This window comes from Eptatretus burgeri, unplaced genomic scaffold (assembly GCF_056783735.1).
Source record: "Eptatretus burgeri isolate ZD-2024b unplaced genomic scaffold, Ebu_testis_v1 Ebu_testis_scaffold_94, whole genome shotgun sequence".
Lineage (NCBI taxonomy): Eukaryota > Metazoa > Chordata > Myxini > Myxiniformes > Myxinidae > Eptatretus > Eptatretus burgeri.
The window spans coordinates 51226-78823 of NW_028222044.1; the positions used below are offsets into that span (position 1 = coordinate 51226).

The following is a 27598-nucleotide window of genomic DNA, read 5'->3' on the forward strand; positions in this document are numbered from 1 at the left end:
GGGACATATCATGTTCAAATCCCTTTACTCTCTCTGCATTTTACAGTGATAATTCAGACTCAGATGCAGACTACATATCAACATATGTAACAATAATGTTGACAGTTTCCTGGCATTTATCTTAGTGACTGATAATTTTGTTAGAAAGATTGCATTTGATGCCAAAAGTGGAGAGTTTGTACAAACAGCCACTATAGTCCTCAATATTTCTTTGAAATTTATTTTCAACAAAGTACATTGAAAAATTACCATTTAAAAAATATTTATAGTCTACTATAACAATTTGTACCCCCCCCCATTTACACAAATCCTGGATCCATCCTTGTGTGTTGTTGATATACTCATCAACAAATACAATTCCTTGTGACAATATAATATTTGAAACAAATTTTTCTCTTAATAAATATGAAGTTAATCAAGTTCATGGTCATATGCCACGAGTAGTGAATAATACCATTTTCAGGAATTTTCAGGCATCTTGGACAAAATGTGATGAAAATGTGATTTAAACTTAAGATAATACAATGTATTATATATGAATAATTGCAGCAGACTCTAGAGAAACTTTTTAATGCTTAATATTTGATACTTTTATATTATGCATGTGATGAGTGATGCAAAAAGTATATGAAAAACATGAAAATTTGGATTTTGGCGGCAAAATTTGAAAAAAAATTGGTTCTGTACTTACTATTTTCAGCCACATGTTCTTTTTGTTATTGCATGTTATAGCCTATCGTCTTAGGATCAGTTTGATGTATATCAAGGTGTTGTAACATTGATTTTAAAAACTATAGCCGTTTTAGTAAATATTGCCAAATTCAAGGGTCAACGACCTAAATTGACCTATTTCTCAGAATGCCACCATTTCCCAGACTGGCATCATTGGTTTTCATGTACAGGGATAGTAGGTGGTCAATAATAACCACATTAGAAAATGTGGTATTGTTGGTGTGGGTATCTCCCTCTTTTGGTGGCCCCTGCTGCTCCACTACAGGTTCATCCTTCAGATGTACAGAATGTGAAATATTATTTTTACATTCTATTGTTTTCTTCGCTGTCAGAATGTCCTTTTGGAGTGAATGAGGTTTTTATGTTTCCTTGCAGGTTTCGAACCTCGATATATCGAAAAACTTGGGGAAGGAGTGTTTGGGAATGTTTACAAAGGGACGCACCTGCATTCTGGGACCCAGGTACGAATGTGAGCGGTTTGTGCGGTTTCACTCATTCGTTCCTTGGTGTAATTCATTCGAATGGCTGACAGGACACGGCGTCGAGAAGCAAGGGGTCGTCAACCAATGGCTTGCAGAGTCTCGACATTTGTTGGTCATCCATGATAAGTGAAGATGCAACAAAGAGGATCTCGATGCAGGTCAGTGACCACAATGAGATGCAAATTTTGGAGATTGTATTTTGAATCTTTAAATGAGTTCACCAGCACGGTCTGAGCTGCCAATCTTAGGTTGTTGCTGCTGTGATATTTGGGGGTGGGGAGGGGGTTTGAGAGGTTTTGTGGTGTTTTTCTGTGATTCCTGAACATTATTGTGCAACATTTTGTCTTCAGGAAATGACGGAGCATCCTTGGTTTCAGAAATTTTTGGGAACACGATGGAGAAACGAGGTTTAACGTGAAGGCATCGATGGTAAGTCTTATGCTTGTGTTATAATGCAAATATACAATGTACAATTCAAGGGTGCTTGATGAAAAGATACACGTCATATGGGGAGAGGAGTCTGGCGGGCTGAGCTGGAGCGATGGACATGCTGTTGTTCGCTCTCGAGGCACAGCCTTTTTATCCCATACCTAAGAAGTGATTGGTTTGTTTTGCACTGCAATAAACAGTTGAGCCTTTGCTGTTGTGGAATTCTTGGAAGCGGCCAACACGACGGTCTCAGAATTGCTGCAACAGTAGAGTTTTAAAGAAACCACAGAAAAACATGATGGACAGCAAAAATGCAGCGACAAGCACCATCTTCACCATCCAACCTCTGGCGCAATTTGACTTCTTGAAACCACAAGAATGGGATAAATCGATCGGAATGAGCAAGAGACTCGCCAGCCATCTGCATATTTCATCTCAGGAAAAGCAAGTGAACACGTGAGTGCACTGCATGGGTAATAAAGCAGATGACGTGCTGAGAGAACAAAGCTTGGATATGAATGAATGGCTGTTGTGCGACGTCATGAAAGAGTTTTGATGAGTTTTTCATGCAAAAGAAAAACGTAATCTCTGAGAGGGCCACATTTAATCAGACTGCAACAGATCACCGAGTCAATGGACTCATTTGTCACATCATGAAATGCATTCGCCGAAAACTGCAATTATGGAACACTTCATGTTGAGGTCATCAGGGACAGATTGGTGATTCGTTGGAAAACGCAGTTTGACAAAGATCTAACCCTCGCTCAAGCAATAAGTATGGTGAGGCAATCGGAGGAGATAAAACGGCAGCAGACAGATATAAGTGGTGATGTGAACAGTGCTGTAGATGCTGCAATGGCCAACGAGCACAAGCATTCGTACAAGTCAGAACCACATGCACATGCTCGGCCAGCTACACAGCATAGCAAGACAAATCACAGAATCTAACTGACATGCGGAAAATCGCCAACACACACATGATGTCACCAAAATCGTCCACACACACCAACCAGCTCAAGGAGTAACATGTCACACGTGTGGGAAAAGGGGACACTTTCGCAAAGTTTGCAAATTGGCTAAAGCAGTGCACGCAGTTACGAAGGACAGTAGCCTTTTCCAAGGTATAGTAGCAGGAAAAGACCAGTGTTTGGTTGAAATTCAAACAAACAAACAAAATTGAAAACCCCTCATATTGACAGAGTCAAACGTCAGGGTCACATGGGCTGGGCAGACCAATCACAGCAATGCCGTAGATGTGAGGAGAATGAGGAGGAGGAGAAAACAATTTGAAAAGCTCACCTATTGACAGAGTCAGACGTCAGGGTAAGAAGAAATGTGAAAGTGAAGTGTAAAATTGACACAGGAGCAGATGTAACCGTCATCCCAGAGAATGTGTACAAAGGCATTACATAGGAGTGTAATAAGTACAAGGGAGGCAACAAGTGCAGCATAACCAAAGTCCAAAACCACTGTGAGAACCAGGGGAAGTTCCTCTCTTCATGTTAGGGGAAGCCAGTGAGACTCTGCGCAATGGGGAAGAAGACTGCAAAAAATGATATTTGTGTCATCAAAAATCTACATTCATCTCTGTTGGGCAGACCAGCTGGAGCCAAGCTAATTTAGTGTCCAGGCGAGATAATGCTGAAACGATAAAAGAGACTTAACCAAAGATATGCAGCCATCTAGAAATGGTTTAGCAACCACACACAATTAAACTGAAGCCAGATATGATGCCCTTTTCACTGAAAACACCCAGATGAGTGCCACTCCCTCTGCTGGAAAAAGTGAAGCAGGAAATAGAGCGAATGGAGCGCATGGGGGTCATCATTCGAGAAGAGGACTGCTCATCGAACACTGCTCATCTTCACTCTTTCATTCCTCTTTTTTCCCGCCTTTGGAATAAACTTCCTCACTCTATTCTTTCCCATTCTTCCCTCCAGGCTTTCAAAACAGCTGTTCACCACCATCTCTTATCTTCCCCCATCCAAATCCTCGATCTTTTCTACCCCCGATAATCCACCCAAGCCCACTTCCTTCATTTCTCCTGCTTTCCTTCCTGAAAGTCCCTGAAATGTCCATCTTCTCTTCGCCATGTTCCCCGTCCCATCCCCATCCCTCTCCCTTCCACAGTTCACCTAATGTGTCTGTTCCCCACTGTTTTGTCCCTTCCACTCCCGCCCCTTTTGTCTCATGCCTCCTTGCTGTGAGTTGTGTGTTAGCTCTCATACGAGCCTCGACCAAGGTATACATGGTCTGTGTGGATATGATAAAATTTAATGAGCGAGCACACAGGGAGAATTACATTCCACCTTTGGTCGATCAAACCTGAGGTATGCCTGCAGGAGCGTAGATTTTCAACAAGCTCGATGCCAACATGGGATTTTGGGAAATACCACCGCTTTCATGAAACCTTTCGGAAGATACTACTTTAAATCGACTCAGCCCCAGAACACTTCCATAACAGAATGGTGATGGAAGTCACAGATGGTCTTGCAGGTGTAGAACGTCACATGGACAATGTTCTCATCTGGGGTGCAACGCAGGAAGAGCACGATGTTAGAATGCACACAGTGTTGGAGAGAACTCAAAAGGCAGGGATCACACTCGACACTGATAAGTGTGAATTCACAAAGCATGAAGTGAAATTCCTGGGAGACATCATTTCGGCAGATTAAATGAGGCCAAACCCAGATAAAACCAGAGCATTCCAGGAGATGGAAGAGCCAATAAACATCATCCAACAAAGGAGTTTTATTGTTGGAAAACCAGCTTGGGAAGTTTATCCCACATTTATCTGGAAAAGACAAACCACTGAGAGACCTGTTGGGAAGGAAAAACCACTGGTACTGGGGGAGAGCAGCAAAAAGCATTTGAAATGTTAAAACTGGATTTCTCCTCTGCACCAGTGCTTGCATTGGACGACCCAAACAGGGAACGGAAAACATCAGCAGATGCATCATCCTTTGGACTGGGGGCAGTCCCCCTGCAAAAAGAGGTGGAACTTTGGACGCCTGTGGTATACGCATCACGGTCACCGACGCTGATGGAGCAGCGTTAGGCTCAGACAGAAAAAGAAGCATTAGACCTGACATGGGGATGTGAGAGGTTCGGAGAATTCATCACCGGAAAGCACTTTCACCTGGAAACAGATCACAAGCCACTTGTGAGACCATTGGGAGCACAAGCTCTCGACGCAATTCTGCCAAGGATCCAGAGATTTTGGGTGGAAGTGATGAGGTACTCCTACACAATCTTACACGTCGTAGGCAAAAGCCTGTCGCTCATACCAGTGAAAGTGGGAGCAAATCTAACACAGAACTTATGGAGGACACTGACATCGACATGGACGGGTAATTCCATGGGAAAAGTTACCAGGTGGCTATTTTTTGAAAGTACATTTTTCATTAAACCTTATATACCATATGTCAGATCAGGAATGGAAATAATTTAACTTTTGCAATATTAGCTGCGGACCTGTTGTCACGTGATTTGGACGCCATTTTGTTTTTGCCTCAACGTCTATCAGAAGTACATCAATTTTCCCAATTTCATATCCAACGGCATCCGAGTTGAAGAAGACTTCGTGGCCAAAAAAGGTTAGTGATGTACATATAGCATATGTTGAAGATTCACCATGAAATGTTAGTTCTGACTGAATTCTACTTATAAGTTTTCTTTATGCGGAACGAAATCCGAATAGGCTGATGTTACGTCAGTTACGAAAATTATAAAATTGTCCTTTTTTTCTCCATGGCTCAAGATATTCCAACCTTCCCATTTATGTTTTTCTTGGTTAATTGTACGGCTAATACAGTAACATAGACCAATAAGAATTATACCCTTTATCGATGCTAAAATTACCGCAACGGACGTAACATGCCAAAGGGTTACATCCGTTACGAAATGGATTCCCTGTCCGTATTTCCCCACTCCGGTTATTGAGAATTGGAGTGGCTGTCTTCTGATGCCAGACCCACTCATAGACCAAATGGTGCCAAAAAGGTGTAAATAAACAGACATAGCTTCTTTGGGGCACGTTTTTGATGTCAGATCTAACAACAATTGAGCTAAGAATGTATCCATAAGCTATCAAGTAGTGCGTCATGTCCCGACATGTGGGACAGCGAAGTTACTTAATATATTACGCAAGAGCATGGTTACGGTGGATGTCGCAGTGGCCGTGTGGGTTAGTAACTAATAACAACACGCTCGTGGTTGTGGGTTCAAATCCCATAGTGTGGTGTTCACTTTTTTGGGTGTCTACTAGGCTATACTATCCTTGTCATACGTACTGGCATGCGTTCAGTACGATTCGAATCCTAAATCTGGCCTGAATCATCATACCAGCACAAGAACTGGTGTTCTCACAGCTTTTCAATTAATAATGTTTCGTGTTTCAATGTCGCCATTTAGGTCTCGTGTTCTAATGTCGCATATTTTAATATTTTAAACAATCTTACAGATGGCCAATTCGGCGGCGGAAAGGATGCGGCTGTACAGACAGTGTATGTCGGAGCAAAAGAAGCATGACGAAAGAAAAAAAAAAAACCGCAGAACAACATAAGCACCACCGCACCCAATGGAATAACAAGAAAAATCGTGAAGAAAGGGCAAAAGCAAAGCATAGGATGCAAAAAAGCATGAGAAAAGAACATTGCAATCGCCAACATCTGGTGGTCCATCCCAAGTCTTCAGATCGGGCCAGAGTTTTGGGAAAGCAGCACGTCGTGCTGGTAAAGCTTTACCAACCAGCCCATGAAAAAAACTGTGTTGTGAAAAAGATGGCGGAGAAGTTCGGTGTGGGAAGTGGACTGACGGAGTCGAAGCAGAGGCCGTTTTCTCCAGCAACTGAGGAAGCTGTCCATTCATTTTACATAAGTGATGAAGTGTCGAGACAGATGCGTGGTAGGAAAGACATGGTAACTGTTCGGATTGATGGCCAAAAGCAAAAGTTACAGATAAAGCTTATGATCATGAATGTGATGGAGGCATACAAGTTATTCAGATTGAAGAATCCTGAAATGGAGATTGGAAAATCGAAGTTTGCATCGCTGCGACCAGTTAATGTACTACCGGTGTCGGAGAAAGATCAGAATGTGTGCTGTGTTCCTATCATGAGAACTTCGACCTTCTCGTGAGCGGAATTCAAAAATGCATGCCACTCCTGCCAAACAGTGAGGACTTGATAGCAAGAACGGTCTGTGGATCCAACCTGGCATGCCATATCGGGGACTGTACCCAGTGTAGTGATTACGACGCTAAAGTTCAGAACATCTTCCAGGAAAGCCACCTTAGTGAAGAGCTGACCTGCTCCCATCTCCAATGGAATGATCAGTACAAGAAAGTGGAAATTACTTCAACGATTAAGTTGGCAAAGGAAGAGCTCCTCAAACAACTTGCCATTATGAGGAGACAAGTTTTCATAGCCAAATGCCAGTTGCACCAGATAAAGGTCCTGAAGGAACACCTTGGCAGAAAAGAAGCTGTGCTACAAGAAGATTTTTTGGAAAAACTTCTCTTTGAAGCATCAAAACGAAATCATGGCTGCTCACTGGCGAAATGACAGCGTGACACTTTTCACAACGGTGCTTAATACGCCTGATGGTGTTCGGTCGTATGTGGTGGTAAGTGACGAACTCCGTCATGACAAGAACGCTGTTGCTGCGTTCAATCGCATAATCCTGGAAGCGGCAAACCAAAACGAGAACGAGACCATCGAAAAACTACATATCTTTTCCGATGGCGCCGGCAGTCAATTCAAAAACAGGTATAACCTGAGCCTCCTGCTGTGCCCCTCAAAAATGTCCGGCACCCTTACGGACATTGACTGGTCTTTTTTTGGAACAGCACATGGAAAAGGCCCAGTCAACGGTGTTGGTGTAACGCTGAAGAGGGCAGTGTGGTGACGGATCCTTCAAGGACAAGTAGTTGTCCAGGATTCCGCTCAGGTCACTCAAGAATGCTGTCCAGGTGTGACCATATTGTATGTTCCGTCGTCGGACATCGTGCGGCAGGAATTGGACACCCTCTGGGCCGAAATGGAACCGAGTGCCATCCCGCAGCTGAGGGCGCATCATTTCTTCAAGTGTGTTGGACCTGGCTCTCTTCAAGAGGCAGTGATCAGCCGTTTCTCAGGGCTGCAGCCACCCTCTAAGATCATCCAGCTGGTAAAGGCAGCCGATGAGCCCGACAGTGCATCAGAGCACCATATTGATGGAGAGACGGAAGCTTATTATGCCGTGGACTTCGTAACACGGTTTTACATCGGCCGTGTTCGCAGTCGTGGTGAACGCGATGGGTTCTGGACTGTAAAGTTCCTTCATCAGAGTACGATTGGTGGAGTTGCAACATTCAAGTGGCCAGCGAAGGATGACATTGACATCGTCCATCAGTCAGTCATTTTTTATGGTCCCGTTGGTTTACAGGGAGTGTCCTCGTTCGAAGTCCCTTGCCTGCCTGAAATCAATGCTGCATTTGATCGTCGTTAGTCAAAATGTGTATGTTTGTTGAACGTTCAAGTTCACCACAGGATTTCAAAGTTTTACTGATTTCGACGTTGACGTTGGCATGCTGTTCACCAAATTTTTCGGAATTACGATGAACAAATGTCTCTTGTTCCAGTATTTTTGTTCCTGGATTTGATGTATGAATTTTTGAATTTCAGAGAATATAAATAAATGGATTCATTGTTTTGTAAAACATTTACCCAAATGTTTAACAAAAAAATGAATCCATTTATTTATATTCTCTGAAATTGACTAAGTTTTTCCTGTAGTAGCTCATCAGTTACACCGTGCCAGATGACCAGCATGAAAAATGACGAACTTCCCACTAAAAAGTGGTTTAACTGGTTTTTATTAATGTTGAAATGTGTCGACACCCCTGTTTTGGCCAGTCATTCATCAAGCAGTGTCTGTATACATTGTGGTAGCATCTCCGGACATTTATTAATCAACGTCCAGATATGTTACGTCCGTTACGCTGTTGTTACGTCCGTTACATTACATTTGCCATAGTACTACCTACTCGGTATCATTAATTCCTCAAATAAATACTGGAAAAAAATGACGTACCTATGCCAAGCTGCTATACCAGATTTAGTCTTCTGTCGTAAAACACCACAGAAATTTGTGAGCAAAACGATCATCATGCAAAAGGGGGTATTTTGAAGGTTACGCCCGTTACGAAAATTCATACCGTAGCACTCAGGCAAAAATTCTTAATCTCATATAATTACCATTTCCTGGCACCTTTGTGTTCACTGCACAAAATAAACTAATATATTTGGTACGATAACCTTGTTCTTCATGAAAAAATTTTGAGAACTGCCAATAAGTTCTGTCTCAATGTTACGTCCGTTACGGTGGAATTACCCAGACACAGTCAGTGAAGACTTACTTGCAAGTCCAAGCCATCTGACAGATTTCAGCAGCGAAACGCAGTGTGTGCTCAACGGTGATGACTGTGCATGGAAGGATGGCCTAATTGTAGCAGACTGGACTGCTGACACACTTCTGGATTGAGCGCAGTCTTTCACAGTGCAAAACAGATTTCTGCTAAAAGGAACAAGGTCAGTAATTCCCTCTATAATGAGGAACAGTATCCTTGACAAGCTTCACGAGGGACAACAGAGTAGTGAAGTGCAGGGAACGTGCTAGACAAAGTGTGGTGGCCAGCACGAAGCGGTCACTTAAATGAACAAGGTCTGAATTGCAGAGAATCCATTGAAGAAAGAAGAAATTACGTAGAGCCTTTAATGCCGACCAAGCGACCTGATGGACCTCAGTAGAGGTTTAGAGTAGACATGTTCACAATGAACAACAGTAACTACTTATTCGTAGTGGATTATTTCTCAAGATATGTGGAAATTGCGCAACTCGCCCCCACAAGGTCGGCAGATGGAGTTGTCCAACTGAAGTCAATCTTCACCTGACATGGCATTCTGGAAAAAGCTCGTTGCAGATAACGGTCTGCATTTCTCAGGTGGAGACTTCACAGCCTTTGCGGTAGACGATGAGTTTAACCATGTGACCAGCAGTCCCAAGCACCCTCAGAGTAATGGGGAGGCAGAGCGAGCTCTTCAGACAGAGTTTTTTTTTAGAAAAACCTCCTGAAGAAAGCGGCTAACCCGTATTGAGCATTGCTCACATGCAGAGCAATTCCCCTGTGGAACAGGTGCAGCCCAGCACAAGTGTTGCTGAGGCGTAAGTTATGCACCGCTGTTCCTATCTTTCCAGCAGTGTTGGATCCAGTTTTTCCAGACAAAAGATCTGTGGATCTCAAAGAAAGGGAGAAGAGGTGGATGCATTCTAAGTGCTTTGATAGGAGACACCAGGAAAGAAACCTTGGAGGAAAGTGTGGATCAGAGATGCAAAACTTCAAGGGACTGTGGTGTCTGCACATTCAACTCCTCATGCCTTCCTGATTGACGTGGCACACGGGACAGTTAGGAGGAACCAGAATAAGCTGGTGCCCATTCAGGTGACAGAGTGACACTGGAGGATCCAAAGCGTCAGACCAGCCATTGGAGGCTTCACCTGTTTCACCAGCACCGACTCTTTCAAGTAAATGAGTTGAACCCACCATCAGGACAAGGCCTGGCAAATAAACAATCAGGGCCCAGACTTGATCTGTGAGAGAGTGATATTGATAGTTTCTCAGTTTAAGAAATGTACAGAACTTTAATGCAAAGGCCGAGTTGTCCACCCACTGCATTCAAACAATGGGAGATGTGTTATAATGCAAATATACAACGTACAATGCAAGTATGCTTGATGCATAGATACAAGTCATGGGACGTGACAGGACATGGGGGGAGGAGTCTGGTGGGCTGAGCTGGATCGATGGATGTGCTGTCAGCTCTTGATGCACAACCTTATTATCTGATACCAAAGTAGTGACTGATTTCCTTTACACTGTAATAAACAGTCGAGTCTTTGATGTTGTAAAATCCTTGGAAGTGCCTAACATGACAATTCTCATTGAGCTTTTTCAAGAGATCCAGAATTGGATTTATGTGAATGCACATTCACAATTGGACAGTAATTTTCACAAGTCCGTGCATGCATGATTTGGTCGCCATTTGATCCTTCCTGTTACCACCTTGAAGCATTTATTTTCAAAAGTGGATTTTGTGATGTTCGCTGATGACATAATTACCTCTCTGACCGAAGCTGAAGGAGGTTATGTTTTCACTGCTTTCTATCTTTTTGTTTGTGTGCAAGGATATCTCAAAAAGTTGTGGTTGAATCCAGATAAAATTTTGTAGACAGGTTGGGTGTGTGAGAAGGAAGAATCGATTCAGTTTTGGTGAAGATCTGTATCTGGATTCGAGAATTTATTCAGTGATTCTTCCCCATTGTGAAATTGGGCTAACCGAATATATTGTTGCGGTTATGGAAATTCACAGAACACCATTCAGGTTCCTATAGATTAGTTATCTTGGTAAGTACGTGTTTTATAGATAGCCCTTTCCCCTTGTCTAACGGGTATTTAAATGTTCCTGTGCTGTGGTTTATGATTAATAGTCAGGTTTTCTTTTCTTTTATTCACACCACCAACAACTACAACCATGCCAGCATCGTTTCACCTTCACCTCGCTCTGCCCGACGCCATTATCCAAACACCACTGACCACGAATGTGGGCGGGAGTTCGCTCGGGACTCCGCCCAGAATGAAGATGGGTGGGCCTCCTTGGCCAATTAAGGACTTCACCGCCTCAGATCGGGACTCTGCTCAGGATGGGAGGGGTGTGCCCCTTGGCCAACCAGAAGCCGAATCACCTCAGCTCGAGACTCCGCCCAGGATGGGAGGGGTGTGCCCCTTGCCCAATCCGGGATCACACCACCTCAGATCGAGAACGGAGAGGGCGGAGACGTTTTTTCCTCCCCCTTTCCCCCGCCCCCCCGAAACAGGGCGAATAAATACGCGGCCGCAGAGCTTGCTAAAAAGATCACATCTCAGTACATGGCCTTGGTGGTCATCTGGGCGCTCATCTTGATGAGGTACATCACTGCTCGTGGACATCACATCTCGGGGGACAATGAAAAAGGAGCAACGAATGCTTGCGTTAGTGGGCTCGAAGCGCGTCCCGTCTGTCAAGTGCGCATCCAGTCTGTCGAGTGCGCATCTCTGGCCAGGTCCAGCGCTGATTGCATCACATGGATTGGAGGTGTCTCGCTGGCGCCTGGTTCTGCGGACCGCTTCGCGACGCTGGTCTGGGTCTCTCGTCAGCTCGAAGACCACACGAGGTGGACAGGTCCGAGGCAGCTCCTAAGAAAGACCATTGATCCGATTCTTTGGGTGTGTGTGTGTCCGTGGGCCCATCTGATAAGTAGTGAAATGTATGTGTTTTTGCCTGTATTTACGTGCTTAATAATAATCGGTTTAGTTCTGCTCTTTATGTTCCCTAGTTCCCCATTATTACCTGCATAAATAAACCCCAATTGTTAAATGTACTCAGCTCGACATGTCATTTCTGCATTGGCTGGGTGTGTCGTGCGTGCGGGAAAGTGAGCAGCCATTGCTACTGTAATGGAGTAACAGGATAATTGGGCCGGCGGAATTCGGCGATACCACCGCTCGGCTACGCACACGGAACGGGCTCGCTTAAGCGGCTCGCTTCCGTTCGAGTTCCGCCGAGGGTGAAGTACCCCAGTCGCTGGATCACGTGGGTACTTAGGTAAGTTGAAGTTGGCAGTTAACCCTACCCCACGTGATCTACCCATTGGCGTATTTCGGACCAAAATAACCAGGACCGGCGACCTCGGACTTCTCTGGGCCGGCGATCTGTAATTCCGGGCGATCGAGCCGAGACGGCCCCAGTGCTCCATCGAGGGTCGTGCTCGTGGTGACGTGCTGGTGGAACCACAACAATATATCACGATATCTGAAAAAGTTGTGGAAGGATTCGGATGAAACTTGATGCACATGTTGGGTATGTGGGAAACACGAATTGTTTCGATTTTGGTGAAGATCTAGAAACGAAAATTATTTAATTTAAAAGTGATTCTTCACAATTGAGAGATCAGGCCAAAAATGATACAATACTGTCTAGCATGACATTTCAAAAATGCAATGGGCCAGATACAGCTCTGGAAAAAAAATAAGAGACCACTCAAAAAAATTTTTAAATCAGCATCTCCACATGTATGGCAGCCATTCCATTCCAGTGTCTGTTGAATTCCAACACAGGCACACCTCATTCTACTTCATGAGGTACTGATTAGGTGATCACCTGAAGTGAATCTTATTTAACAAGGAAAAGTATTAAAAAAAACACTGCTGTGGTCATCACTTTCCTCTTGCTATAGGACCAACTGGATGGCAAAAACAGTGCTAGTAGTACCTCAAAAGTAATTGGAATAAAAAAAAAATAACTATTGACCATGCCAAAAGAGTTGAAAAGAAAAGTTTTGAGTGAGGAAAAGAAGGGTTCAATTCTGGCTTTACTGACAGAGGGATACAGTGAGCATCATGTTGCTTCCATCCTTACATTTTCAAAGACGGCGGTTCATAAGAACAAGGTCAAGCAGCAGACATTGGGGACAACAAAGCTCCAGACTGGCAGAGGGCGAAAACGACTTTCCACTGACCGGGATGACCAACTCATTCGAATGTCACTCAACAACAGTGGGATGACATCAAGTGACCTACAAAAAGAATGGCAAATGGTAGCTGGGGTGAAGTGCACGGTGAGGACGGTTCGAAACAGGCTCCTAGGGGCAGGGCTGAAGTCGCGCAAAGCTCAGAAAAGCCCCTCATCAATGAGAAGCAAAGAAGAGTCAGGCTAAGGTTTGCAAAAGACCATAAGGATTGGACCGTAGAGGACTGGAGTAAGGTCATCTTCTCTGATGAGTCCAATTTTCAGCTTTGCCCAACACCTGGTCATCTAATGGTTAGACGGAGACCTGGAGATGCCTACAAGCCACAGTGTCTTGCACCCACTGTGAAATTTGGTGGAGGATCAGTGATGATCTGGGGGTGCTTCAGAAAGGCTGGAATCGGGCAGATTTGTCTTCGTGAAGGACTCATGAATCAAGCCACGTACAAGGTTATCCTGGAAGAACACTTGCTTCCTTCTGCTCTGACAATGTTCCCCAACTCTGAAGATTGTTTTTTCCAGCAGGACAATGCTCCATGCCACACAGCCAGGTCAATCAAGGTGTGGATGGAGGACCATCAGATCAAGACCCTATCATTGCCAGCCCAATCTCCAGACCTGAACCCCATTGAAAACCTCTGGAATGTGATCAAGAGGAAGATGGATGGTCACAAGCCATCAAACAAAGCTGAGCTGCTTGAATTTTTGTGCCAGGAGTGGCATAAAGTCACCCAACAGCAATGTGAAGGACTGGAGGAGAGCAAGCCAAGACGCATGAAAGCTGTGATTGAAAATCAGGGTTATTCCACAAAATATTGATTTCTGAACTCCTCCGAAGTAAAAACATTAGTATTGTGTTGTTTAAAAATGAATATGAACTTGTTTTGTTTGTATTATTTGAGTTCTGACAACACTGAATCTTTGTTGTTATTTTGACCAGTTGTCATTTTCTACAAATAAATGCTCAAAATGACAATATTTTTATTCGGAATTTGGGAAATGTTGTCAGTAGTTTATAGAATAAAACAAAAATGTTCATTTTACTCAAACACATACCTAGAAATAATAAAACCAGAAAAACTGATAATTTTGCAGTGGTCTTTTAATTTTATCCAGAGCTGTATGTTCTTGCGGATCAGACATTGCATGGCGGAGTCTGCACTCCACCGCGTGCCCTTCTAATTTCTGATGTAATGTTCGCTGTTGGATGACAGAATTTCATGTTCTGCCAGAGTCACGAGCAGAAGTAGGAAATAATCGAAGTGGATGTGGGAGAAACGGAGCACACGTGGTTGCTTTTCAATTCCCTTTGCGAATTCGAGGACCCATGGTGGGAGTAACCATTTTCGTAACTGTCCGATGTGTCATGTGATTACTTTGATAGCATGTCAGTTGCAAATTTGCGATGATGTCACTCAGCGAGTCAGAGTTAATCTATTGTTGGTAACGAGGATAAACCAATATGTTGTTGTTCAGTCTTCGTATCCTCTGCTTGTTAACCAAAACCTGAAACTGATACATTGTTATTCACTCTTTTACTCCAGTTTCACAGAACTTTAACGGATGGAGCGTCAATGCAGCTGCAAGGAAGTATTCCGAGCCTCAGGAGCCTGACAGCTTTGAAAGATCGTGGAAGTGATAAAGGAATAAACAACCCGTTTGTCTGCTCTGGTAAATAAAGCCTTGACATTCAACCAATGGCCATTCGTCATCATTCCTCAAAATCTGTGAAATCACCACCTCTCTCCCCTATCTCTGCACAACACACCCCAATAAATCTTTTTCGAACCACATACCTTTCCTCGCCCATTGTAAATAAATCATTGCAAGGAATGTTCCCAGCTTGTCTTTGTGGTGTCTTTCATTGATCCAGCATCGTCCGGGACTTTATTCCCAACGATCCGTTACTTTTCGCCGGTACGTCCTTGGCAGTGTCGATCGGCTGCATCCGATCCGGAAGAGTGATCCGGTTCGGATAAGGTGTACCAAGGGCGTGTTCCCCGGTAATTAAACCATGTGATTAATTGGGCAACCTGATTAACCCACAGACTGGAGGATCCCAGGTCACGCGGTTGAGTTATTGGCGTCCAGTCGGTAAAGCGACCCGCCGCGTCACGGAATTATCAGTGTACGATGGTCTACAATTCCGGGGAGTCTGGTGGGGACTGAGATAGCTTCCCCCACCTCATGGTCTGCTCACCCGAACCCCCGGCTTGCAACAATATTATATACATATACATATATATATATATATATATATATATATATATATATATATATATATATATATATATACATATATATATATTTCCCCCACTTGGGGGTGACGGTCATCTCTGAAGCTCTGTAGATGTGGATCTCTGATCAGCTTCGAAAGGTTTCGATGTCGTCTTGTCTTTTGGTTCAACGAACAGACGAAAGCCCGGGAGTAAAAAGGATAGAAAACCTCAGAAATCAAACTCCATTTCTGAGTTATCCAGAGATAGATTTTGAAAATGGTTGATTTGGAACATTTTTGATCAATGTGTCTTCAAAAGGATAGAAACCGGACCTCAGAAATCAAACCGCATTTCTGAGTCATAAATGGCGGATGATATCACTGGTTTACAAAAAAATTTAGGCACGCCTGAAAATAGGTGTTCTAACCTAATTTTGGGGTGCTGATTTCAGATACGAAATCCATTTTCACTCATCGCCTCTAATTTTTGAGATATACATGTTTACGTGTTCGTACATGTATACATATAAGCCCGAGACCCAAAAATATCTAAATATTTCAGTAATACACTGCAAAAATAGATGTTTTGTTTCGGTCTGCAATATGCCATTTGAATATATATGAAATAAACACATTATATTTTAAATATATGGATTATAATTTTTAAAAATGGGATTTGTGAAAGCAAAAAAAACTAGAGGTGACAGAGCAAAACTGTTTAGAAATTTGAATTCAGCATATCAAATTTAGTCAGAAACACATATTCACATGCTTGCCTCAAAATGTTTTTTTTTGTAAACCAGTGTATTTTGACAATGGATGATTTCACAAGTTTACAGCATCAGTGACCTTGACATTGACCTTCAATCAGGTCTAAAGTCATACCATCGTGCATCACTCATCGGCCCCTACCCACATACTAAGTTTCATTAAGATCGGGCGAAATTTTTTTGACCGTATCACATCGGCGATTTTTCCAACTTTGAAGACACGTGACTCGATAACCAAGACGAATTTCAAAAACCCGGCCCCACCAAATTTGGATATTGTTCCATATTATCAGAATCCGAAGGAATTTCGAAGATCAGATCATAAACGGCGGAGGATATAGATTGTGAAAATTGACGATTTCGCAACTTTGGAGTGACGTTGACCTTCAATCGGGTCAAAGGTCACACCGTCGTGCATCCCTCATCGACATCTACCCGCATACCAAATATCAAGAAAATCGGAAGAAAAAATGGGGACACACGTACGGACGGACATCGAGACTGGTTTTATGAGATCATCTCTAACGAGATGACCTAAAGAGACATTTCAGCTTTTCATTTTTAATTAATTTGCAAAAAATTCCACTTTGACATTACGGGGTATTTTGTGGAGATCAGTGACAAAAAAATCTCAATTTAATCCATTATAAATTCAGGCTGCACCACAACAAAATGTGAAAAAAAACCTAAAAAACGAGGGAGTGTGAATACTTTCTGAAGGTGCTGCACGAGTATAAACATCATTTGAAGAGAAGTTTTCCAATTCTTATTTCAACCTATTTGCATGGCATGGAAAATCTTCATTTGATATGTGTGCATCAGAAACAGTTTCTAATTTTTGAAAATGTGATTTTTGTTTCAGCCCACTGTGGTGACCATTTGGGTTGGAGTCGTAGTAGGGTTCAAGAGCATTGGAAATTGTCGAATTTTACTTTCGCAAGGGAGATAAGTGTTCGTATGCTGAAATATCATACTTCAGCACATGGGTAGCAGGCGTGAAGGCAAGAGGAACCGTCTCACCAAATAATAAGACTATAACACCGAAGGCCACAGAAGCTGGAGAGGCCACAGACCTCAAAGCAAAAAAAAACAACAGTGGAGTGAAAATAGTGGAAAAAAAAGTGGGGAAGTGCTGTAAATCGGTGAACAGTATTGGTGTGGAAATGACTTTGGGGTTAATGATTTGTAAAAGAAAGCAGATATTTCTGAAATGAGTGTTTTAGAACAAGCGTGAAGTACATAATCTATATCTGACTAAAACTCTCAACTTATGTATGTATACATGTATATGTATGCATGTTCCCGAAATAAAGCCAAAACGGGACACAATAGCGCAAAAGTTTGTGCAATAGCGCAAAAGTTTGCGCAATAGCGCAAAAAAAGCCACCTTACTTACCATTCGCCTGTGGTGTGCAGTATCAAGTTTCGTTCAATTCAGGCAACAAAAAAATAATTTAAAAAATCAATTCCCGATTCAGTCAAGTTTTGGTATGACGATCCATAAAGCACAAAAACAAACCATGGATAATGTGTTGATATACCTCGAGAAACCGGTTGGCTGAACGATGACTCCTGAGGTAAATGCTCAAATTTTCTTCAAGTTAAACTGACCACCAAATAATATAAAAATTGTCTTATTTTTTTCAACTGCTGTCACAACGGGAACCCAACGGGTTCACGGGTACTCTCGTCGTTTTGAAGACCACCATCCCTTTTGATAGATTATATGGTTCTTGGAGGGAGGCATTTAGTGTTTGTTTTGTTTGTGTCCATGGTGTCCCACTTTTTGAAGAAAACAATTTCCATTATTTAGTTTTTTTTTGGCAATTTAAAATTATTTTTCAATTTTCATTTGTTTCAATTTCGATGATTTTGTTTGCACTTTAAAAAAAAGATTATGGTTCATAGAGGGAGGTATAAAGTGTTTTTAGTCTTGTACCCTTCCCAAATATAAAAACAACTGTTCTGTCTGTGACAGTCGATGATCATGTTGTAAAAACGAACGTTCCTCAATCCATGTGCTGGTGATCAACGATTTATGTTCCTTTTGCAGATCATTTTTCCATTTGAGGATTGTTTGGAAGTATCCTATAATTTCAAAAAGTTCATGGAATCTAAACATGTTGACAAGTGTTCTGAAGTCCTCTGGAAACATGCCAAACAAGGCTCTCCCAGAATTAAATGGGACAAGCAGCATTGTTTGAATGTGGAAAAGTCTGAAAAAGAGAGGAACGATCAACTTTCAGTGAAGATAACCTAATCAAACAAGACAAAGGAATAATTTCTTGGATCACTATTTTTCATTTTCTTTTCAATAATGAGAATTTCCTTGCATGAAAACCAACGGAACCAATCAATCAAAACACAAGCTGGTGTGAGCATGCTCAGGGTTATCTGACGAAGTTTACAAAAAGATATACAAACACAAAAATACCGTCTATATTTTGTGTACTGGATATTCTCAAAACCAATACCTGGGCACAACGAGAGGTACGCCCCACGGCTCTGCAGCTCATAGTTGTCCATTCTGTATGCTTCATCTCACAATGGATCCTGGACAAAGAGAACATGGCAGACAAGGATGACACCATTTCACGGCAATGATAGGAGTAGATCATGAACTACGAGTGATCTGCAAGAAGGTTCGATGGGTTGGGAAAAGGTAAACGTTTGAAAAAAATCTACAAATTAACTTTGCCACAGTGACGACACATTGTTTATGACATCATTTCTGTTAAATAGACAGGCGAACAAAACATAATGGCTGAGGAGGGCATTTGGATTGCAAAATTCAATCTTTAATGAAAACAAACCACCCCCTTTTTCACCGTTTTGTGTACCAAGTACACCTCACCAAGAAACTTCTCAAATGAACACAATGCTTTGGTAATTTTTACAAATCACAATGAGAACAAGAGAGCACGAAGGGGAAAATAACAGTGATGAATGAGTCATACAAGAATAGTGCGACACACAAATCCTGAAATAAACCAATGTCACCCGCAGGGTGACCCGTATCTTGCCAAAAGGTGACCACGTGTGACTTCTTTAAGGTCACACTGAGGTGAACAGAGCTGCTATCCACCAGGAGCGACTCCTTGAGGAATATCTGCCTATGAGAGAATCGTTCCAGAGTAACCATGAAAAATATGCGTTTGCCTCATAACGTCACCAAATGACGTCATAATGTCTCAAGCTTGACATATCTAGAAAGCACTCATCAAGGTGTTCAATTTGAGGTACTACACGATATGGTTCCTAAAACTTGAAAATTTGACCTTGGGGTCAAATATGTTTGACCTCAGGTGCTAACCATAAAGGTCAAGGCCAATCGCCACCAAAAATTAATCAGCTGAGCGCCAGACCATGAACTATATTCCCATGAAGTTTGAAGACTATCCGATCAAAATTACTCAAAAAATAAGGGTTTCATCGACTCCCCTGATTTGCGACAAAGTGACCTTGACTTTGACCTTGACCTTCAAAATTTTGTGCGCTGAAATGGACCTCTATAGGCCTCTGATGTGCGAAGTTACAAAAATTTCCAATGATAACTGTGCTCTGCAGAATTTTTTATACGTGATTACAGACAAACAAACAAAAAAAAAAAAAACATACAAGCTGACTAACATATATTGCAAAAACTTCGTTTTGGCAAGATAATAAAGGATCACTGAATGCTGGAGAAACTTCTGAGCCATGTCACAACCATGTGCAGAGCAAAATAAACAAGAGCAAGAACCGCTTTGCAATACATGTCCCATTCCGGTCCCAATAAAGAAGAAGAACCCCGAAAAACAACAGTGTTTCAGTCGATTCGGAAAAACAAAAGGAAAAGCAATTTTCATTTACTGATATCTTTTGCAGACGAGAAACCAATAAAGACAACAAGAATAAGAAAATGGAGAAAAAAATTAATTTGCTTTGATGCACACTTGAGCCAACAGAACCAAAATGAAGAAGAAGAACCTTTCTAACTCACAGTGTTCAGTTCATTTCTCAGCTTTGCCCATTTCATATTAAAAAGAGCCTGATGTGCATAGGTGAAGCAAAAACATGTATATGGCTGACGAACATATACAATTCATTGTAGTTTTCCATGGTATCATCCCAATTGCACTGGGCCAAGGACTGACAGCAGGCCAAAGGCCGACCTTCAGCATCCATAAAGTATATATTCCTCAAAATAAGAAACTTTAACCTGCCCCCCTCCTCCCCCAACCAATGCACTTTAAATGTAATCTGCACAATACAGCAACATAGCAATTGTGATACACCCCTACCCACCTCTCCTCTCCCCCCATTCTTTCTTCCCCTCTCCCTCTCTCGTATTCCCTCCTCCCTTCCCCCTCACCTTTCCACTTCCTCTGCCCCTCCTCCCCTGTATTCCTGTCAGTGAAGTGACAGGTGGTATTTTCTAGTGTTAAATAAAATGTGTATCCTGTTTTCAGGGTATAAACAGGCCTAGCGAAGGCCTGAATACACACCCCTCCCCCAACAGAGTACAGTGCCATCTATTAAAGGCACACACAAAACGAAGATAATAAGATCGAACAATTTTTCTTACTTTGTAACAAAACTCGCTTCAGATAATTTTCCAGAAATTCAGTTCTGTATTTTCAAATATTCAGAACGAATATTTACACTTCGTTTTCCATTTAAGACCGATGTTCACAACAAGCTTTCTTTTTCTTCTTCCTCTTCACAACATACATTTCAGTGTTCTTTTTTGGTGGTAGCCGTTTTTCACCAGACATAAGTATGTCAAATGCAGACCTCATATGGATCTTGGTGACATCAGCACTTTAAATGAATAAAATGAACAACAAATGTCAGCTCAGCAGCCGTGACTCCTGTCATCAGGTCAGAAATGTCTATTATATCCAGGGTCCATTTTCCAACGATGAACAAGACACAGTCGATGTGTCGGAAGGTGGGTTGTGCGATGTTTTTGAAGTGTTGATGAAACTTTCTGACCCCTTCAGTGAAATAAACAGCCACTGATCTCTGTTGAGACCACAGCGGTCAACAATGGCACAGAGCAATGCCATGCTCAATGCTCGGCAGCAGACATAAAATGGCCACCCACAAGTCGGCCCTCACAGAAATTAAAATAAAATAAAATTGGGCTCAGCAGGAATTATTGGGGTCGGTCAGGCTACCGGAAACTCAACATTTTTTTTTTAGGCCTCATTGCTGGGAAAGCAATGGAAAACCACGTCGTATAACCCTTGCTCAGGAGGCTGCGACGATGGCATTAACACATTGTGAAGAGCATGGACCATCAGCGAGAGAGATCAGAGAATAAAGTTCACAGTTGGGATCCCACAACATGACCGGCAACAGAGAGGGTGCTCATCCATCCATCGGGACCAGACTCGGCGCAGAGCATTGGTGCTGCCGAAGCAGGCAGAGCGTTGGCACTGCCAGCAAGCTGGCACTCATTTTGCAGACCTTGGAAGGATGACAGACAGAGTCCACCCCACCTGGAATTAATTCAACAGTTAAGGGGAATTTGAACTCAGGACCCGAGGATGCCAAGCCCATCACCCTAACCATTAAGCCAACACTGGGCATAAGAGGGTGTGCAGTGAGAATAGAAATCCGGCATATGCTCAAACAAAACAAAAATCAGACAGGGAGTGGGAAGGAGATGGCACGGGGATGATGTCAAATGTTAACGATGTGTCAGTGAGAGGATTGAGAAGTGAAGTGTTATGGAGGAGTCATTGAAAGTTGGCACCGAAAAAAGGATGCCTGGGGGCTCCAGATCATGACCTCACTCCACCCTTGGGTTGTGCCATTGGGCTGGATACTCATTGCAAACTGGTGGGAATGGTTCTTTCCTTGGTCTTTTTCGTCATCGGGCTTCCACCTGAAGCTCGAAAACATCTTTTTCATGTCCGAGCCACACTTTGATCCTGTTGTAAATCTACCTGTCTGGCTTGTGCAGTGATGGAAGTGTGTGAGGGTAAGACCAATGAAAAATTGGTTGGTCAGAATCCCAGGTGCTTGAAAAGTCTTGCGACTACTCTGCCAAAGGAAGAGAGCTTGGCAAGCAACGGAGGATGACAGTCCATCAACTGCCCAAGATAAATCCAGGTAGACTGTCCTAATTTGACATTTGTCGCCTCCAACTATTGTTCAAAGGGGAGAAGAAGCATGTCCAGAGTTTAGGGACCAGGACGGAATCCAAACCGATGGAAATCATTTGTTTGAAATCAGCATAAACGACAACAGCACCAAGAAGGGCACTCGGGAGAGCACATACCTCCACCACGCAATGACCGATCCACAAGAACATATTGGGCCCAATACATTTTAAAATTATCATGATGTGTATCGTTTTGGAACCCATCTCACAATGGTGAAGAATCACTTTAAAAATTATATAATTCTCATATCCAGATCACGATTTGGATCTTCATCAAAATTGAATCAATTCTTCCTTCTCACACACCCAACGTGTCCACCTAGATGTCCACAACTTTTTGAAATATCGTGCTATATATCATTTTTGGCCCAATCTCTCTCAATGGTGAAGAATCACGAAAAAAATTCTCGCAACCAGATCCAGATCCGGATCTTCACCAAAATCAAAGTAGTTCTTCCTTGTGACACTCCGAACCTGCCCACCAAATTTCATCTGGATCCCTCCAAAAATTTTTGAGATATCCTGCACACAAATAGACAAACAGGGGTGAAAAACATTACTTCCTTCCACCTTCGGTGGTGGACGTCATGATGGATTCCATGACTTTGCTTGCAATTGTAAACAAGCTAACTGAATGCGAGTTGGTGGGGTCTGTTTTTATACCTTTGTGGATGGGGGTAGTGCTTGGTGACATCCAAGCAGAGGGGAGGGGGCCAAAGTAGAAGGACCGACAGAAGAGTGCAGATAGAAGGGAAGCAAGATCAGATTTGCAGGATTTGAGAACATGACCACTGAGGCTATCTGAACCCTTCACCGAAGCAGAGTCAAGGCCGAAGAGCACTTTCTCTGCCTTCTCAGGTTAGAATACAGAAGCCAAGTGACAGTGGGTATATCGGGGTGCGATTGGGACAGAACAGGATGGGTTGGGGACACGACATTTGGAAGCAAAGACAGAGTTTGAACATTCTGCCTTTACTTCTGCAGTTAAACGATTTGAGGTGATTGGTGGGAGGATGCGATGAAAGGGGAGAAAACACCAGAGAAGACTTGACAAGGTGCCAACATGACTTGGAGGAAGGAGACGAGATTGAGAGTTCTCTCTTGAGATTTGTAACTTCATGTTTTCTGGCTTGGTCCAGGATGGATAGATATTTGTTGCAAGCTTTACAGAATGAATGAAAGTTACCCTTTAAAACAGGTAACTTTCCAAAGTGAAAAAGCAAGCTGTTAAGAGAGGGCAGATTGAAGTCCTTCAATTTTGGCCAGTGTGAACAAACATATCCTGTGTCATTGAGGTTTCTCCCTCACAACAGCCAGACAAATATGGACCTTCACAAGAAAGTGAATTTCAGTTGATAAACTGTTAGATTGAATAAATTGATTTGGTGGAGATGGAGTGGAGGCTTCATGGGCTGAATGGCCTCCTTCTGCATCAGTTACTTGTGTTTCTTTGGATGTTTCTCCTCATGAAGATTCATTGCAAAGAGATTCCTCTTCCAGCAAGAAAATGTGTTTAAACGATATCTGGATGATAATTATAATGGAAAAGAAACAGACATGACAATGTCTGCAGAAAACCCACGTTTGAAAGTACATGCTTTAAGATAGTTATAGAAAAGATCAAATAACGATGAAATGGTATGTGCACCAACTTCTGAAAATTACTTCTTGATTGTGACCGAGTTCACCTCTTCTTACCACAATGGAGAAAACATGGGTGTCACTGAACTTAACTCCAAAATGGACATGTGGCAGAAGTAGCGTCACATCTGGTGGAAGCCGGTATTATAAATCGTGTCCCTTTATCGAATGATATGTTGTCATCAAAAAAATTTATTTCAAAAATGACAAAATGCTTTTTCCAAGAATGACGTAGCGCATTGCCCAATCAAGGCGGGCTGAGAAGGGTACTCCAGCCCGGAGGGGAGGAGTGCTCGCTGGCATTTCCAACTATGCATCCATCTTAGAGCTTAATGAGTACAACTTACCATCGATGCCTTCACATTGACCCTTGTTTCTTCAAGATGCTCCTGGAAAATGCTGAACCCAAGGGTGGTCCCAAGGGTGGTGAAGACAACTGTTGCACAAAAAAGTTTCGGAATCACAGAAAAACACGGCAGAACCTCTTAAACCCACCCCCCAAAACATATCACAGCAGTAACACAACACAAGATCGACAGCCCAGACCGTGCGACTGAACCAATTTGTGGATTAAAAATAAAATCTCCAAAATACGTTTCTCATTGTGGTCTCTGACCTGCCTGGAGATCCTCTTTGTTGCATTTTCACAAATCATTGACAAGAGGAAGGTACATGATTTCCTGAGTGTTGCTGGAGGATGGTATGGGGTTAACTCTTCCAAGGGTGACTTGATGTTCTGTAATGAGATGATACAGGCACCGAATGATTTATCAACATCCATCGGTAACGTTCACACTCACCTTGAGGCACAAAAACATTGCACAAGAAGTCACATTCCAATTATATCCAAGATGATTGTCAAAGGCAAAAAATTCAATTTTCTCTTTCTTAAAAATCTTGGCTCATGAAAAACTTCACAGATGGGAACAAATTGGGGAAATTAAAAATTTAAAATTGAGGAAATTAATGGAAAGGGAGGTGATGGAAGTGTGGATAGAATGAAAAGAAAATTTAAGAAAAGTTTAGATGGGAAAAGGAAGGAGTATATTCAGAGCAGGAAAGGGATTGAGGTGAAAATTTTACTTCATTTTTGGAAATAATTCATACATTTGACAATGATGTTTTACAACATAATTGAAATCAGAATATTTAAACTTAAAAATACAAAGCAGGAATAACTGCCATTTGTGAATGATATTTTTTGTGTTTAATATTGTGACGGTTGTCAGCCCAGGGGGAGGATGGTTGTGAATCCCCAGGAGGAACAAAGCACTCGCACACAGGGTTAAAGCAAGTTATGCCGTTGTGTCCTGTTTCACAATGAAGTTATGTTGTGTTAATTTGGGGTATGTTGTGGGCAGGTTTATTTATTTGAAAGTTTGATGTGCCTTTTGGAAAACAAATCGGAGACATGCATTCATTCAGAAAAAAAAATCCTTCACAAAAAAAATTCAGAGGATAAAGACAAAACCAACGAGAAACAGACAAAACCCAGACATTCTCTGTCATTCGGTGTTGCTGAAGCCAGCCAAATATCTCTCCGAAAGAACTGTCTCGAAACTGGAAATCCCCACCCCGCCCCCCTTCAACTTTCTCAACAATCCTCTCGAAGAAATACTTTCATTCAAGCTTCTTGGTCTCACATCCGCCATGAACTTTCCTGGGAAAGACGTTTCCAAGCTGGCCTCCAAAGCCAGTCAGCGACTGGGCATCCTCTATCGTGCAAATAGTGGGGCAGCTCAATAGGCCCCACGTGCACCCCCCTGAGTACGAATGCAAACATACTTTTTAGAATCCTTAAGGTATCTAGTTTACATTTTTAGATGTTAACAAGAAAATTAGGTTGGTATTGGGGTCTATTTGCCTGCATTCTGGGATTATGGCATGCCCAATTATCAAAAAACATAAATTTTCACAACTTTTTAACCAAATGGACAAGAAACACAAATGAAGCATTTATTCTGTACAATTATGCTGTTTTAAGAAACAATGAGAACTAACTGTATGAGTCAGAGCCTTCACCAAAATCAATTTAAAAGCAAAACATCAAAAGGGGTACAATACACACACTTACCAACAATTGGATGATCAGCCTTCAGCAACAATCTCCCTTCATCAGAGAGCTGAAAAAAAAAATCTCACTTATCAATAAGATGCAATCATTTTTTCAAGAATTAGAATTAAATTAATCTCATAAGTGCACGATCTGGACACGAGAATTATTTAAGTCCCTCAGTGATTCTTCACCATTGGGAGAAAGGGCCAAAAACAATACATAGCATCTTTCAAAAATGTATTGGGCCCGGTATGTTCTCGTGGATCAAGCATTACGTGGTGGAGGTAGCCCAATCAGCGAAGGACGCCAAAAATCTTTATTTTAAGATATTTATTCAAGAAAAAAAAATACGATCAAGTATGAAGTGGAGCCATGTTGATTTATAAAACCAAATGTGATTTTCTGATTCTGTGGATGGGCCTTAAAGCACTCAAGCAAGCACTCCATTAAAAACCGTTGATATGGACCAGCAGGCTTGGTAAGCATGAGCTCACTGCTTGGGAACTGAACACACCGAAGTTGTGCAGCTTTGCTCATTCCATTCTGATGTAGATTGGTCAAGAGATCTTTCAATCAGTCAAAACTCAATAAAATTATTCAGGAAAACAGTGAAACTAAAACTACAAAGTCAGAACAACAAGCTTTAACATTAATATCAGTCTCCGTGCCGCGGGCCTGGTCATGTCGGACCGCTCTGGGGCAACAAACAACAATAACATGAGTGGATGGATTTGACAGTAGGTGGATCTCAATCGAATGAATACACACCACAAATTTACAACCCGTGCTCATTTGTAAATAACGTTGCGGTCTCAGGGCTCGAGCCGACTTCAGAGGGGGAAATCCCCGGTTATCTCTCCAACTGACCCAGACCTGAGGCCACCAGGAGCGAATAACTTCACCTCACGGCGAGTTGCGACACAACTACGAACGCCAATCGAGCGACCACGAGTCCCAGTGTCCGTCCGTCAAACAACTTTTTTACTGGGAGCCACATGGCCTACTGACCGGGGAACACACCCTTGGCAAATGTGCTACTTACCTTATCTGGTGATCTTGAATGTGTCCGAGCTGTACCGCTCGCACATGCCGTACCTTGCAATCGAACCGTGGGGAATCTCAACCTCTCAAGCAATCGACGTGCGCACAGTGCTGGACCAATGCTGGAAAAGATGGACATAGACAGATCGGAAATAGATTCAACAAGAACAGTTATATTTACACAAGTTAGGAGCAGAAAAAGAGGGTATGGGAGGGGGGGCGGGGGAGGATTTTACTGGTACTGTGAGAATGAGGGTTAAGCAATGAGATCAGAGAAAGAGGAAAGAGACAGAGAGCAAAGTTAACAAGGCCTTACCTACCACCAACACAGTACATGGGCCAGCATTCACAACGGCTATTCCACCCTGAGGGAGAGAAGTGGGAAGAAAGACTGAGGTGGGGAGGGTGCGTGGACAAAAGTGACATGCGTGTGGGTGTGTGTGTGTCTGGGTGTGTCTGGGTGTGTCTGGGTG

General features: G+C 42.5%; 1 protein-coding gene and 1 long non-coding RNA gene across 36 annotated transcripts in view; one reads left to right on the forward strand and one right to left on the reverse strand.

Annotated features, from left to right (window-relative positions):
• Positions 1–27598, reverse strand: part of LOC147007579 (uncharacterized) — an 82892-nt gene that overhangs the window by 37297 nt on the left and 17997 nt on the right. For 8 of the 35 annotated variants that reach the window (XR_015054106.1, XR_015054105.1, XR_015054107.1 and 5 more), the window contains 2 exons: positions 27442–27490; positions 27127–27247 (listed from right to left, as the gene is read on the reverse strand). Coding sequence is in view for 21 of the 35 variants with exons in the window: in XM_085866857.1 (XP_085722983.1) it covers positions 27127–27247; positions 27442–27461 (141 nt within the window). In the remaining 14 variants the exon portion in view is untranslated. The other 27 variants (XM_085866848.1, XM_085866850.1, XM_085866847.1 and 24 more) reach the window with 19 other exon arrangements.
• On the forward strand, positions 1126–15145 carry LOC147007580 (uncharacterized). The gene is made up of 3 exons (XR_015054109.1): positions 1126–1372; positions 1565–1643; positions 14790–15145. It is a non-coding gene; the product is annotated as an uncharacterized LOC147007580 (long non-coding RNA).